At 43.8% G+C, this 16,997-nt stretch overlaps 1 protein-coding gene across 1 annotated transcript in view; it reads left to right on the forward strand.

Moving 5' to 3' along the window:
* ALK (ALK receptor tyrosine kinase) overlaps window positions 1-16,997 on the forward strand; it is a 737,626-nt gene that overhangs the window by 638,170 nt on the left and 82,459 nt on the right. The window contains exon 9 of the mRNA XM_006061052.4: window positions 6,607-6,776. Coding sequence (XP_006061114.3) covers window positions 6,607-6,776 — 170 coding nt within the window. The remainder of the gene's footprint in view (window positions 1-6,606; window positions 6,777-16,997) is intronic.

Genomic DNA, 16,997 nt, shown 5'->3' on the forward strand with positions numbered 1-16,997 from the left:
TTTGAGTATCTGTATAAAGTGGTATCAAAAGGGTTTTTGAACCTAGGACTATATAAAGAAAATGGAAGAGTTTGAAAAGTTCTTGAGCCTTCAGTCTGTTCTGGGAATCGCATTCTTCCCTCTGTATAGTTGCATGCTCAGTTACTAAGTCATGTCCTTGCTGCTGCTGCTACTGCTGCTAAGTCGCTTCAGTCGTGTCCAACTCTGCGCGACCCCATAGACGGCAGCCCACCAGGCTCCCCTGTCCCTGGGATTCTCCAGGCAAGAACACTGGAGTGGGTTGCCATTTCCTTCTCCAACGCATGAAAGTGAAAAGTGACAGTGAAGTCGCTCAGTCGTGTCCAACTCTTAGCAACCCCATGGACTGCAGCCTACCAGGATCCTCCGTCCATGGGATTTTCCAGGCAAGAGTACTGGAGTGGGGTGCCATTGCCTTCTCCCAAGTCATGTCCTTAGATACAAGTAATTAATAAGAGATATTCTGTAAGAACTGACATCAGTCGTCCAGTCCTTCTAAGAAATTGGAGAGGACCTTACGCTGTAGGTCCAAGATGAAAGTTGTGGTCCTGTTTGCATCCTCAGATTATCCCTATTCACTCTAAGCCCACAAATCTCTCACTCTCAAGGTCATTCTGAGTCTTTGTCCAGGGGTAATGTAGCAGCCATGTGAGGACCCTCTGCTGAGGAATACATCCTCCCCCACTGCAGGAAAAACACTCTTTACCTTAGTGATGGTGGGCACATCATAAGTCATTTTTTAGCTATTTACGAATTGCTTCTTACTCAAAGTCCAAGATGAAAATGGACCCCCCACCAAGAAGGCCAGGCTGCTTCCTGCACAAAGTAGCTTACTCTCCCCAGTGGTCTCAGCCTAGGCTGCACTTTAGAATTGCCTGGAGAGATCTGAAGAGTGGCCAATGCCCAGGAGCTATCAAAGGCTAATTAAGTCAGAGCCTCTGGGGGTGGAGTACAAGGTGTGAGGGAGCAAGAAACTTCCAGGTGATTCTAATCTGCCAGAAAGGTTGAAAAAAAAACCCCTGTTTAACCATTTCATTCACCATAGTGTGAGCTCTACTTTCATGTTCTTTAATTCATTCAATCTTTATAACCACCTTTTAAGGCCAACAGGGAAGTATATGTTTATTATCATAAGTTTGTCTCTAAGAAAACAGAGATTCAGAAAGGGTAAGTGGTTGGCTTAAAGTCATACAGTTAATTTTTGTTGGCCTTGGAGCACAAACTCCAAGTAATCCCATTGTCAACAGGCAAGGAAATAAAGATAGTCTGACAAGCCACTGGAGAATGAATGTTGATACAAAGATTCTTCTGGTACTTTCTAGAAAGGAAATGGGGTAAGTCGCAGGAGCACAAGGACAAGACCCTAGAGGTTACTCTCTAGTATCAGGCTTCTCTGCAGATTTTAATGCAGTAGGGTTGGAGTCAGGCCAAAGATTCTGTATCTCTAACAAGTTCCCAGGTAACATGGATACCAGTCTGAAGATCACTCCCTGAGTGGCAAAGCACTGACTGACTCTTAGAAGCAGAATCTGGAATCACTGGGGAAAGTACAGGTGAAGATGGTTAAGTGAAAGACTATATGTTCTGCACTGCCTGTATCTTGAGAAAGAACAGCATCTGCCTGGATACATCATCTTACCAAATAGTCAATGGATGAAAACATAAATGGCCGAAAAACAAGCTTTGCTAGCTGCTCACTGGCTACCAGTAGGCAATCTTACTCTAAACCTTTTGCATCCATTTCTAGAACTAGACTTCACTGAAACTCAGACAGTGCATCCCTGGGCTTGAGTTTGGCTATAGATATATGTTGTCTAAATAAATGGTAATACTGTAATGAAAGTTTAATTCTTCTCTTTATCCATAGCACTGAACAGTTGGATCAAGTGGCCATCTTAACCCAAGTCCTGACTATCTTATGTCAAGTGCCTTGACTGTCTTATGTCTACACTGTCAAGTGGCTCTGATTATTTTCCCCCTTGCCATATTCAGCACAGTTGCCATTATTCATTTAAATTCAGACTTCCTCACTAGATAATAAACTTCCTGAAGGCAGGGAAGATATGCATAATCAGTTCAGAGCAGATAATGCAATAATTATTTGCTGAATGAGTGAATGGTCATCTTTTTCAAGAGGGATCCTGGGTCACCACCTCAGGAGCTAAGGATGCCATCCTTAGGACCATCTCTTGGCAGCCAGCCCAGTTCTCTCTTGCCCAGGCTTACTGTCATAAAATATAGTGAATAGTGCAGAAAGATGGAGAAAGCTCAGCAGTCACTGGCCAGTGGCACCCAATGTCTATGAGACAGGACTAGATCTCACCAACATGCTCATACCACTAGCAGAATCTACTTCAAATGTAGTTTCCTAAGAGCAGCCAAGAGGTATGCAGTTTTGACTATAGTCATTGGCTGTGAAGTGGGTAGACCCTCCCCGCTTTCCTGGAATCTGACCCCTGGAATGCAGGAAAATGCTAAGGAGCATCACAGGATGCAGAGCTGGTTAGCATCCCTGAGAGGAGGACCTGGTAAAGAGGAGGGTTTTCCTGTGTATGTGTACATTTTTGTTCCTTTTGACATCGATCCGTGCCTGTCATGTGCGTACACTTGACAACTACTGTGAATCCAAGGTCAATAAAGCAGTCCCTGTTTTGAAGGAACTAGTGGCCCAAGAGGGCTGAGGGTAGGGAGGGAAGACAAGGTGGCAGAGCTATACCCCATGATGCCCCCACCAGCCTCAGTTATAAGATTTCAGACGAGTGGGAGGTCATTTCTGAGATAGATAAGAAATGGCTCCATGAACAAAAAGGTTTATTTTTTATATGTGGCAAGAAGGGAAGAGCAGGTAGAAGAATGAAAGGATCAAAAGCACAGAAGCAGAAAAATGAATGGCAAGTGCGAATCTGGCATGTAGGCTAGTGGGGGAGGATCTAGGAACCCGCTTCATTGAGCCCCCACGTGTGGACTCCTGGGTAAAAACTTCAGCAGATCCCACTACTTACCTGGTCACTCTAAGGTAATGCAGACCTAAAGTCACTTCAAAACCCCAAACACAGGCCTATGTAGAAATCAAAACTTCCCTCTCACTTTGATGTCAGAGCTTCGTCCTTTCCCCTCCACCCACCATGCTTGGCCTTATTGCAGATGAAAAGCCTGAAATTGGGGAGAGGGTGGTCATTGATCTCTCTCTTCATCACCTAACTCTCCTCCTCTTCTTGCTAACTGACCCTTCAAGACCTTAAGTGTGGGGAAGGAGAAGAGATAAGGGGAACAGGGAATCTCTTACTGGGCCCAGCCCGTTGTGGTGATCTTCATTGGTATTCTCCAGACATGACAAGTATTTAAGGATTTACTATTTCTTACAGGGGAGATATTTGTGGTTTCTTTGGAGATCTGCTTTTTCCCCAGTCCCTCCACTATGGCTGGGCATCTGTTGCCTTGGCTAGGGCATATGTGTCTCTCCCGTCCAGGTGGTCACTTAGTCCTTCCCTTGCCCTTGAGCATCTCAGTATACCTGCAGCTGCTTTCTGCTGAGTTATATTTTCCCCTCCAAACAGCCCTCTCAGGTAAGATCTGAAATGACTGACATGGACTCCTTTGTACACAGCTCACTCTGGTGTAGCCTATGTGCAAGCCCTCATGCTTTTTTTTTCTTTTGCCAAAATTGTCACTCTGCCTCTGTTCTGCCATCAGAGAAGCTAACCACCCTCTTGTTCATACTTCAGGTTTTTCCAGATGAGAGATAGACACTAATCCACTGTGCTCCCAAATTGCAGGGGGTGAATGTCGAGTACTTGATGTGGGATCACTGAAACCACTCTCTCATCAGTTGGGGTGAAGAAACAGCCTTCCTCAAAGTGAGGTGGAACTCATGATACACCAAAAGCACTTTCCCAAAACTCTCTCCTAGTAGTCAGCCACCAACTTTTTTTACATCCAATATATGGACAAGGGATAAAGAACTGTGTACCCTGTTTTCATCCACCTCTCTTGAAAGCCCTGTACCACACTGTGCTGTCAGACTTTCCACTGAAATGCAGTATCTATTGCCTCCATGCTTCAGCCAGAATTCCTTTTTAACCTTTTGTTCCACTATTTATTACCTCATTCAATTGTCTCTAGAACCTTGTAAGTTTAAAATAATTCCCATCTTAGAGAATAGAGAACTGAGCTTCACATTTTCTGAAGTGGCAGGAACAAGTTTTGCATCCAGATCTCTCAGACTCCAGAGCTCTTAGACCATCCTAGGATGATACATGTGGCTCAGCCAAAGTACTCAATAAACATCTATTGAATGACTGGAAAGTTTATTTGCCTAGATTATAGAGGAATGTGAATGGCTTGCTATTAATTGATAGAGAGTGAGAAACCATTGAAGAGTCACAGATGGCAGTGATAAACAGGAAAATGTGACAGAGAGATACAAAAGAATTTAGAAGGGAGAAAGAATGGATAGAGAGGCACGTTTGGAGGCTATGGAATCTAGAGTACAATGAGTAAGTTGTAAAGGACATGGTGAATGTTACTTTAGACTAATGAGGATAAAAGACAGGTTGAAAGGATTTATGAGAATGGGCAACAAGGAAATTGAAGCAGTGGTTACATACCAGTTTTCCAAGATGTTAACATGTGAATTGACATATAGAAATAGATTGTAAGCCAGAGCAGCCAGCAGGATCAAATAAAGGATATTTTTCCAGGAGAAGTGAAACCTGATCTTGTTTGTAGATAGAGGAGCCAGAAAGTAGAGAGATTTCGAAGGTGCTGAAGAAAGGAAGGACAGAGGTTGTAGGGTGAAAAGAGAAAGGGTTAACATAGAAGAAAGCAGAGGGTACATCTTCCTCTAAAACAGGAAAGGAAGAGAGAAGGTGGATAAACAGATACTTATGCTATGAGGAAAAAAAGAGGTTGAAGGAGAATGCACTTGATACAGTAAATCTTCATCAATAAGGTAGGAATCAAAAGAACAAATTGGGTGTTGGGGACCAGAGGGTGACAAAATCAATGTTTGAGGAAGAGTTTGAAACACCCATTATACCACATGTGTTAAGAAATCAGCTGTGGAAATCACCAGCGGATGAATAAGTATCACCAGTCATCCAGGACACTGAGGCTCCAACGGTCCAAATCAACACTATTCTGTGGCCAGGGAGCAAAAAAAGCAAAAAGTATGTGGCAAGCGTCATCCCAAGCTGGACACTGCAGGATGATGAGCTGAGGGCAGAGGGAGTTTCATTAGCAAGAGTAGGTTTAAAATTTCCAACCATGGCATCCAGACTGCTCAAGAAAACTGAGTGGAGCCAGTGAAAAAAATGTAACAGATTTGGGAAATTACGCTAGGGATGTGCAGTGGAGACAAGTATTTGGTACACAGGATGCAGGGAGATGGGAAAGATAGAAGTGAAGAGGTTATGGGTATATAGACCAGGCTCACCAGGCTCAGCTCTCAGAAATAGAAGAGCACGTGGGCACTGCAATGCCAGGGGTGGCTTGTTAGTGAAGCATTGGTATGCAACAGAGTGGGGGGTCTTCTGCTTCAAGTGCTTCATGGTATGTAACCTCTTTAATCAAATGGTGAGGCAACTGTGAACTTAGAGACTGAGAGAAAAGGAGTAGTGATTTACAAAGAAGCATGTCTCCAGACAATGAGAATCAGAGAAAAGGAGGCACCATAGCCGATGAAAACTCCAGGTTGCCATAGGACATATATTGTCTTCCTTTCTATAATAGCCATTTCTATTACAAGGATTTGAACAGGAATATTTAGGGCAGTGATATGCTGTGGTTGTCCTAAGTTTTAAATGTTGCTATAGACTTTCTATCAAACATACAACCTCTATTATTTTAAGCACAAAGACCAGAGATCTTGTTTATAGTATATACTGCCTCTGGGCATGACTGTACTGAAACTTTCTGAGATAAATTAATTATTCCCTTTTGTATGTCTTAGGGTACAATGCCATAGAAACCTTTAATAAAGATACAATGAAAACATATGATTGTATCTTGCTTTAGGCAAAGTGTACACCCTCATTCTGAAAGAAATCATATTTTAAAATGTTGATAGGTAGGTTCTTGTCTCACCCTTGCCCACCAATGGCCACAGGTATCAAGTCAGAGGGTCTGCAGTTAGCTAACAAATGACATGGTACCATTCAAATAAGATTATTAGTCTTTAAAAGGAATAAAAATCACTGATACCTAAATCACTAAAAGAAATGGAATCACCAAATCACTTGCCTAAGGTCACAAAGTGAATTGGGACCACAGACAAGACTCTTTGAATCCTCTTTAGAAAGTTCATTTAATACCCCCACTGATCTTAGAAGGCAGAAGCCTGTGAAATTTAGGATAATGCCATCAACCTGAACAAAGTTCGGAAACTGCCCCTCAGTTTCCCCTCCCAGCTCCTTGAACCTTGGTGAAAACTGGAGACAATGAACCAAGTCAGGCTATGGTTGGCCGGCTCTCCTCACAGGAAGACCTGGGCTGAGTCTCCAGCAAAATCCTTGAGAATTCCAGAAATGCGACCTACAGTTTCCTTTCAACAGTAACACCTTGTCCTTCTGACTCCTCTCTTCCTTGCAGCTCCGAATGTCGTGGCTCATCCATGGAGTCCTGCAGGGAAATGTCTCCTTGATGCTGGTGGAGAACAAAACCGGGAAGGAACAAAGCCGAATGATCTGGCATGTTGCCACCCTGGAAGGCTTGAGCCTGTGGCAGTGGACGGTGCTGCCTCTCCTCGAGGTGGCCGACAGGTGGGCCTTTACCCGTCCCATCTGTCCCTCTTCCTCTGTCAGCCAGAATGCAAGAGGGGGCCTGTCCGCCCTCCTGCCACTCCTTCTATCCAGATCTCACACACACATGCACACACACAAATGTTCACACACACACTTTCTGGAGACCTACAGGATGCACTGATACTCTGAGGGATTTCCATGCTAATGAGCACTCATCTCTCACACCTCTGGCCTGGCCTGATTGGCTCCCTCTGGTATCTGTAGGAAAAAGTAAAACCGAACAACTCATATGATAATCATCAGGCTTTATATGTATATGGCATTTTCTCTTAATTAATGGATATTGCCTTACTTTCCCATTTGATGTTTTAGTTATTCCTTATTAGCGACAAGAAAACCTGTGACATAGGTAGGACATACCTCATGTATCCCCATTCCTGCCCTTTGACAAGGTTCTCCTTCACTGAGAACCAAAGAGATGAAGCACCAGCAGGTCAGCACTGGAGTGAGGACAGGTGCTCCAGCCAACCCCAGTCTGGTGCTCCTAGAAGTCTAGTCCACAAGGCAGGTGAATAAGAATTACTCAGTAAAGAAGGGAGTGCTTCTACCAGAGGCCCAGATTCCTAGTTAGATTCTAAGACTAATGACCTTTGTAACCTTGAACTCCTCTGGGCCTCAGTCTCCTCATCTTAAACTGAGAGGGTTGGATTACAAGATCGTTAATGCCTTGTGGCTCTGAAATGGAGCAGTAACTGCTTGGCTGCCACTTGTCTGCCCAGGATGGCACCAGTCTGCCACCTGCAGTCAGTCTGGAGCAAGCAGCGCCTGACCACCCCAGCTGCTCACATGGTGCTCCGCTGTGTCACACTGAACCCTCAATGATTGGAGCTGATCTGCTCCAGACCAAAAAGTAAGGGAGCAGGGAGGGAGTCATGTATATAAATGGACCCGGTAAATGGATCTGGAAGGGATCTTTAAGCCATCTTTAACAGGCTAAATGTCAAACCATACGATCCAGAGATCCAGAGCAGCTTCTGCGTTCGACTCCCCAATTTGCCGTCCTAGTGGATCCTTCGAAAAATGAGGGCAAAGGGCTTCAGGTAAAGGGGAGGGTGATGCCAGTTGGCATGCAGTTTGTAAATACAAAGCTGAGTCTCAAATTCTTCACCCAGACTTCAGTCCGCTGATTTCTAAGAGCTCATAACTCAAGCTGAGCTGTCACAGGAAGACGCCATCAGCCTCTGAGCACCAGCTCCCCACTCCTTCAGATGTAAATGGGTTAAAGATCAAAGCTCTTGGACATCCCAGGGCTCAGCGCTGCCCCCAGGACAAATGGATTTAATTAAAGTGGAGGAAGGGGCAGTGTGGGCGCCCTCACCCTAGACTAGTCTTTTGTCCTTTGGGATTGTGGGGGCTGTGTGCAGGGGATGGAGAACAGGCAGGTTATGCCAGAGTCCTCCCTCCTGGGAGATGCTAAATTAATTCAGATGAATCAAAAGGTTTTTTTCCTCCTCAATCCAGCTAGTCCTCTCTCTTTCATAGCCACTCCAGGGGATTTAAGGCCAGTAAGATGTTGACTCTGTTCACTTCCATCGGCTCAAGTTTTGTTTGAAGGAGACTTTGTTCTCAGCCTCCCTCCTTCCTGTTAAAAGCTGTTTACCAGCCTGACATTTCCAATATTAATAGTGAGACCAAACTGTCCATTGGGGATTGAGACAAAGGCCAGCCTGGTTGGATGATGCCTCATGACCTAATAAATGTGCAATTATGCGAGTGCCCCTGTGCACCAGGAGCCTGCATGCCACTGACATGCTCTGATGTGGGATGCTGGCCTCCCCCTCCCTGGAACTAGAGGTGATAGAGGAAGGCATCCAGACCCTGAGGCAATGGAACTGCAGGAGGAGGCAGAGCAGTTTTCACATGCTAAAATCCACCTTGACTGTATGTGTGGCTGCCCCATAAAACTGAAAAACTGTGGATGGCAGAGCACAGGCTTTAGAGTCAGAGAGTCCTAAGTTTAAAAACTGGCTCAGCCACTTACTAGCTGTGTGACCTCAGCCAGTTGAACCTCTCTGGGCCTGCAACTGCACCCACAACTGCAACATGAGCATAATACCAGTGCAACTTTACAGGATTATTATAAGACTAAAAATGACTGTCAAAAGCATCCATGTCTAGTACATATCAATAAGTTTTATTTCCCACACCCTCCATCATCATCCCTTAGTTTATGGCCTCAGATAATTTATTGAATGAATGGAACAAACCACAAACTCCAATCTTCTAAGTCAAGCCATATTCAATTATACAGAGATAATAAAGTCTACCTCTTAGGCTTGGAGAAGTAAAGTGCTTGGTGAACTGCCTGGTGCACGGTAAATGCTTAGTAATAACTACTAATAATAACAATGATTTAGTAGTAATAATAATATCTACCCATCTAATGCCTCAGAAAAGGCTAAGATGGCCAATTTAGCAATAGTAACCAGTAATGAAACCCTAGGGTGGGGGTTAGGGTTCTTATGAATTTGTGATCATCGATGCTCTGTAGGCTTTTTATAAGGGAAAGCACATTATCCTTCTTACTTTCAGACAGTGTGCTGTAGAAAATGAAAATGGGAGGATGGTGAAGGTAGAGGAAGGAAATAAATGAGGGAAAGAGAAAAAGAAAATGGATAAAAACAAAAAACCAAAGGTTAACTCCCTTCCTCCTGACCCTGAGGTAGGTGTTAGCACCTTACCATCTGCCCACATCCCATGAAGTATCGTTAAGCAAGTCCTTGCTTCCGTTATTCAGCACCTGCCTCCTGGACAGCTCCCCAGTCATGGCCCTTTAGAGGGCGAGACTTCATTCCCTGTGCTGTCCCAAACCACCATCTGCTCCGAGGTTGCCCAACCTCTGCACATTACCAAGTTTTAAAAGCAACTTTATTAGTGCTTAAAGATTAGCCCTAAAGAGCTCCCAGGCTCTGGACATTCCTCATAGCCCCCGGGTATTACATCAAACTAGTGCCTGCCTAGACCTGGGAGTGACATCCAGTCTTGTCTCCCTGCCTGCATGTCTTATCCCCACCCAATCCAGTCTGCACAAGGAAGCTGGAATAAACTTTTTGAAATGTAAATCTAATCATTTCCCATTTTTAACATGCTTCCATGGCTTCTGTGGTTTTTTGAGTGCCTTTCAATTTCCTTTAAAAAACTCTTTATTTAGCCCCACATGTGATCTACCCAACCATAATCTCACCAGCCTCTTTTTATACTATTCTTCTGTTATTCTACCTGATAACCTCATTAAGCTTCTTTCAACTCAATTGCACCGTGGTAAGTTCTTACTGGCAGACTTTTGCACCTGCCGTTCCCTCCACATGCAACATTCTTCCACATTCCATCTTCCTCACTGCTACTTTTCCTTAGCTTTTCAAAGAAGCCTCCCAAAATCCCTAGACTATACAGTATACCTACAATATAGTCTCATGGTTCTTGAAACACTCCTATGATACCTTGTCACTCAGTGATATCTGTTTTTTATTTTCTGAATATACACATCAACGAGGCAGGAATCAGGTCTGACTTATACTGTGCTGCTTCCTGATCATCTAGTACCATACCTAACACATAGTATGCCCAATAGATGCATGTTGACAGAATGAAGTATCGAGAGAAATTGCTGTATTCTCAAATTCCGGCTGAATTAAGTGAGAATTTCACTTGTTGGAATCCATCTAACATTCTTCCTCTGTTCAACCTGCGTCTAACAGAGCAGATAAAATCACGTTATAAGAAATACTACTACACAGAGTTCTGTATATCAAAGCAATGCCTGTGTCCCATCAGATGAAGCCAAACAGCATTTGTTACTCTTGTGACAAGGTATTTTCTTTAGAGACTTGCCTGGTACCTGTGCTTCCTTTGTCTCTGGGCACTCTCCTGTCAGGATCACTTTGTAAAAAAGACTTTGATCTTAATTGTGTGCCCTGGTCCTTGTAAGTAGGGAGATCCAGAAATGGGCACTTGAGAGCTATATTCAGATTGTTCCCACCACACAGTAGTCCTTCCGTGAAGACTCAGAGAATATGCCATAGGTATATAAAGGCCGCTGACAGGGAGGCATTGATCCATGGAAGGATATTTCTCCTGTCCATTTACAAACAGGGAAAGTGATAGAAATAATGCCATAGTCTGTCATCGTTATGAAATGGTATTAACTTTACAACCTACTATAAATAGTAACAAGAGAAATCTCCAAGAACAGTAAGTGCCCAAGATGTTTTGAGCAGTGGTAACATCCCTGGAATACAGATGTGTGCTCTCAAGGTAATTTTGAAGGACAGCACTAATTCAAATACTGGCTTGATGTAGGCTTAAAAGTTATCTTGTTACTTTACCTCTGCCTCATATAAATGCTTTCTGTATTCTCTCCCCACCTCATCAGCTTCCCTCCTCGCCCTGCCATCCAACTGCCACTCTTATCACTAGAATTAATTCTGCCTTTTCTCAAAATAGAAAAAAAAAAAGGACAAGTTCTCTCCCCTTATTCTAATTTCCAGCCTCTTGCAGGGACTTCCCTAGTTTTCCTCTTTATAATGATATATCCTAGTAAGTTAAGTGCAGTGCTCCCACACCATGCTAAGCTTTGATGTGCTTACAGCACAGAAGCAGGTGCTAAGTTCAATTCATTATGAGGTGGATTTGGAAACACCATGGATCAAACTGTGCCCCACAAATCACTGCATCGTACAGCCAAGTAGAACGTACATAACTTATCACACATATGTAGGCTTCATTCTCTACCATTATCATTATAAAGGCTTTTAACTGCTTACTAAATACACAGTCTAACAAGAAGAAAATGTTCCCTCTGGAGATATTTAGATGTCTGTTCCCTCTGCATCCTTTGTCCTAATGACAAGTGGTGTGCTTCACAAACACATCTTTTAAATGGGATCAGTTGGGCTGAGAGTTGTGGCTTCATGTACTTATCCCAGAAACTCCACAGAGGCAAGGTTTTTCTCCTAATATGTTCTTGTTTCTCATCTACAGAATCCCCATTTTACATACACAATACTCTCTCTTTGTGTAGTGTCTTCTGTGATGAGACCAGCATGAGAGGGACATTTTCATTGCTTATTCTGTCCTGAATAGAGAAGTACACAGTGAGTGGAAATCCAGAGAGCTCCAACAAACCTTAGTTTGCAGGCCTAGGCACATTCCTGAAAAAGTTGTATTTGATTCATATTTTTGTAAGTTGAATCACAACTTCCTCATAGAGCCATGGAAATTGTAGACAATGATTAGAACTAACATTTGTTGAGTACTCACTGCCTGGCCATCACTGTAACAAGTGCTTAACATGCATTATCCATTTCAACCTTAAAACAGTTGCTTGGGATAGATTCTATAATTAATCCTCTTTTTAATAAGAGGAACTGAGGTCTAAAGAGGAGAAATAATTTTCCCTTGATCCCGAGGCTAGTCTTCTTCCTATGTACATATGTGAAGAAATGTGCTTGACATGTAGTTGAAAACTTGGTAAATGGTAGCCATTATAATTAACAAAATATTTTGGTTTGGGTTTTTTTTTTTTTAGGCTACACCTCTTACTCATTTTGAGTTAGTTTCCTTTACCTCATCCACTGCTTGAAATCCATCATCTTAATTCCCTACCACCAGCTCCTGCTAAAGACCTCTCCCTGCCCAGCACTACCCTCCCTGCCTTCCTTCTTTCACACCTCCAGCCAGCCAGCATCATCAGCAAAGAAGATTCTACCCACTTCCTTCCAGGCCATTGTGCCGGTCAGTTCAGTTCAGTTCAGTTGCTCAGTCATGTCCGACTCTTTGAGACCCCATGAACCACAGCACGCCAGGCCTCCCTGTCCATCACCAACTCCCAGAGTTCACTCAGACTCACATCCATCGAGTCAGTAATACCATCCAACCATCTCATCCTCTGTCGTCCCCTTTTCCTCCTGCCCTCAGTCTTTCCCAGCATCAGGGTCTTTTCAAATGAGTTAGCTCTTCACATCAGGTGGCCAAAGTATTGGAGTTTCAGCTTCAACATTAGTCCTTCCAATGAACACCCAGGACTGATCTCCGTTAGGATGGGCTGGTTGGATCTCCTTGCAGTCCAAGGGACTCTCAAGAGTCTTCTCCAACACCACAGTTCAAAAGCATCAATTCTTCGGCACTCAGCTTTCTTTACAGTCCAACTCTCATATCCATACATGACTACTGGAAAAATTGTGCTGGTCACCATGTGCCTTTTTAAATCACCACTCTGGTATGCTTTTTTTTTTGGCCTTATGGGTAACTTTATTATTATTTTTTTTTTGTCTTTTAAATTCTAAATTTTATTTTATTTTTAAACTTTACATAATTGTATTAGTTTTGCCAAATATCAAAATGAATCCGCCACAGGTATACATGTGTTCCCCATCCTGAACCCTCCTCCCTCCTCCCTCCCCATACCATCCCTCTGGGTCGTCCCAGTGCACTAGCCCCAAGCATCCAGTATCATGCATCGAACCTGGACTGGCAACTCGTTTCATACATGATATTGTACATGTTTCAATGCCATTCTCCCAAATCTTCCCACCCTCTCCCTCTCCCACAGAGTCCATAAGACTGTTCTGTACATCAGTGTCTCTTTTGCTGTCTCGTACAAATGCTTCCCTGGTGGCTCAGACAGTAATGAGTCTGCCTGCAATGCAAGAGATGTGGGTTTGATCCCTAGGTTGGGAAGATCCCAGAGAAGGGAATGGTAACCCACTCCAGTATTCTGGCCTGGAGAATTCCATGGACAGATAAGCCTGGCAGACTATAGTCTATGTGGTCACAAAGAGTTGGACACAACTGAGTGACTGAGCATGCACACACAAGCCCATCAAGCTCAAGCTTTTCACAAGTCACTTGCCCTTGCTATCCTTAACTTCCCAGAGGGAGGAGGAACTAGCATCTTAGAGCACTAGACCCCACTCCTTAAAGCCCATTCTGCCTCCCCCAGCTTGTCCTTTGTCCTGCAGTAGTGCAGATGTGCAGGGAGAAGCCTGCAGCTGCAGGGAGGCCTGCAGCCAGCCTAGGGCTAACTTTATCCTGCACCCCACCCCCAGGGGCGGTTAGTCATTGACCCAACCATATTGGGTGCACTGAACACACTTGGGTAACTAGGCTTGTGATACACGATATGGTAGTTGGGGTAACACTACCCAGAATAACAATAAACCTCCAATCCTTGGGCTGTACAAAAAAAAAACATAGCAAAAATGAATATGCCAGTTAGCGAGTAGCCTTCCATCTGGTCATTCAAAGGTCCAGCCTCTTTCTCTCTGTGGATCCATCATTTTCTCCAGTTTTGACTCCTTTGCCTTCAGACAGCCAATGAGGAAAGAGCACTGGAGGATCCTTGCATAGGAAGATTTTTATGAGTCGTCACATCAGCTCACTTTCCATTGGCTACAACTCAGTTACCTAGCCATCACTAACTGCATGCAGCAGATGCTGGGGTATATAGAAAAAAGGGAAACAGGTTTGATGAAAAAATATGTGCATGTGTTGTGTTATGAGTTAAACCAAGGAATAGAGCCTCCATCTTTGGCATCAATCAGACTGTCATTCGAGAATACTGATTCCTTATGTAGCTACTCCGAGCATTGATTAGTCTTCTCCAAGAACCTTCATAATTCAAGGCTGAAATCAATTCCAGGATCTATTCTAAGGTACATATGTGCATGCATGCTAGGTCGTTTCAGTCATGCCCAACTCATTGCGATCCTGTGGACTGTAGCCTGCCAAGCTTCTCTGTCCATGGGATCCTCCAGGCAAGAATACTGGAGTGGGTTGCCATGCCCTTCTCCTCTATTCTAAGGTATGAATGCTGTATTCCCCAAATTTTATGATGTAGCAAAACCTCACTTTCTCACTTTTAGGGAGAATTTCTCTCAGTAAAATATTCCTTCTAAAAATTAATTAATTAACTAATTAAGCAAATAAATAGGAAACGTATTTTGAAAAGACTTTAGCAGGACATTTTAGGACAGTGGTTTCCAAAATTGGCTGAACATTATACTTACCTAGAAAACTGGCTTTAATGCAGTCTTGGACCCCATGCACAGAGATTCTGATTCAGCAATCACATACTGGACCCAAGAATATTTTTTTTTAAGTTTCCTAAGAAATTGAGAGGGTCAACCACATTTGGAAAGTCACTGGCATAAAATGTCAGATCCAGCTGTCTTATGGACAAGAGAGGGAATCAAGTGACTGGAGAAGTGTCACTGGCTGTCACCCTGTCAGCAGTTATGTACTAAGCCTCCATTAAGCACAGAGGATGGAAAGGGGTGTATGATGCAGCCTCTTGCTGGGTCACAGGAGCTGCATGCTGCGGGGGACGTGGAGCATACACACTGAGAGGCCAACAGCAACACACAGAGCATTGTTCTGGGTCCGACAGAGTGTGGCTGGTCTTCAGGTGGCTCAGTGACTTCCATGTGTCAGGGGAGCCATTATGGAGAAAATGGGCTTATTATATATATGCTGGACCTTGAGGACAATTTAGATCTTAGGGAAATGGGAAAGGGACAAGGGTATTCCGGAGATGACCATCAGGATAAGCAGAGGCTTAGAGTCAGGAATGTTTTATGCGGGTTCAAGAATACTCAAGAGGATTCTATGTCGGAGAATTCTGAGCAATCTCCTTGGAGAGGGTGGATAGGAGGTCAAGTATTTTGGACTCCAGGCTGTGGGGTATAGGGAGCCATTGGACACAGAGATAAAATGGAGGATGGGAAACCAGAGCGTGGGGACTGTTGGAGGCTCTTTCGAGGGACCAGATATGAACTGCTGTGAGCCTCAGAGTACAGCTTAGAGGAGGAGCTGGAGGAGGAGAGACCCCTTCTGCCACAGCCTACCAAATGGCACCATGGGCCAGGACAGGCTTGGGTCAGGCAGAAGAGTGGGAGAGCATGGCTGAGATCCTAGGAATGCAGTGTGCAGCCAGGCATTGATACATACAAATCAAACCTTCCTTGCAACAGTGGGAGGATCTGGCCTTGTTTCTTTCTCAGAAAACATACCAGATCATGGGAGCAAGAAGTAGATTAGCATTTCCAAGCTCTAAATCCTATTTCTAACACTGATTTACTGTGACATTTGAAAAAAGTTGTTGCTTTTGATTGCTAAGTTTCCACAACCAAGAGTGCAGAGCAGTAAGATAGATCCAGCCTGTGAGCCTGGTTTAAGAAGTAATCACTCAAAACAGCAGTAAGTGAAGCACTTTAGAAGAACAGGATGTTCCGATCTGCTCAAGATTTTCCTGGTAATATCCACAGCTTGGTTTACAAGTCAACAGAGGCATATGTTTTTCATAACTTACTGCCTCTGAAAACACAGCCGTGTATTCTCAGTCCCTTCTCTCCCCAGGCACAAAGTCTGGAATTGAGGAGATACCTGGACTGCTGATATTTGAAGCAAAGCAGCAAGACTTCTACCCTCACCCTACTCCTGAATGATTCTCCTGTCCCAGCTCTACCATTCTTTTCTAGGCACTCAGTTCTTCAAAGTCTTTGTTGATTCCTCTCAGTCCCCAGATTTGATGTTTTCTCAGGTTGTGAAGGCACTAGTTCTGTGGGGGGCAGAACCAGTAAGGACTTTAGAAATCTCATGGCCAGTGAATAACATGAATTAAAGATCTGTCCGTATTCCCTGAGGTCAAGATCCATGTCTTATGCACCACTATACTCCCAGCTCCAGACACAGTGCCTGACTCAAAGGAGGTGCTCAAACAATCTTTGTTTGAAGGCAGAGGAGGAGATACATAATTTGTAATACTTCTCGAGGAGGTACAGATTTTTAATAGAAAATAATATAAACAAGGAACAATGAACTAGACTCTCCCATGCTAAAGAAAGGCGTCCACTATGAAAATACTATTCTCCAAGCTAGGCTTCAACAGTACGTGAACCGAGAACTTCCAGATGTTTAAGCTGGATTTAGAAAAGGCAGAGGAACCAGAGATAAATTGCCAACATCCATTGGATCATAGAAAAAGCAAGAGAATTTCAGAAAAAAAAATCTACTTCTGCTTCATTGACTATGCCAAAGCCTTTGACTGTGTGGATCACAGCAAGCTGTGGAAAATTCTGAAAGAGATGAGAATACCAGACTACCTTACCTGCCTCCTGAGAAATCTGTATGCAAGTCAAGAAGCAGCAGTTAGAACCAGACATGGAACATTGGACTGGTTCC

This window comes from Bubalus bubalis, chromosome 12 (assembly GCF_019923935.1).
Source record: "Bubalus bubalis isolate 160015118507 breed Murrah chromosome 12, NDDB_SH_1, whole genome shotgun sequence".
Classification (NCBI taxonomy): Eukaryota; Metazoa; Chordata; class Mammalia; order Artiodactyla; family Bovidae; genus Bubalus; species Bubalus bubalis.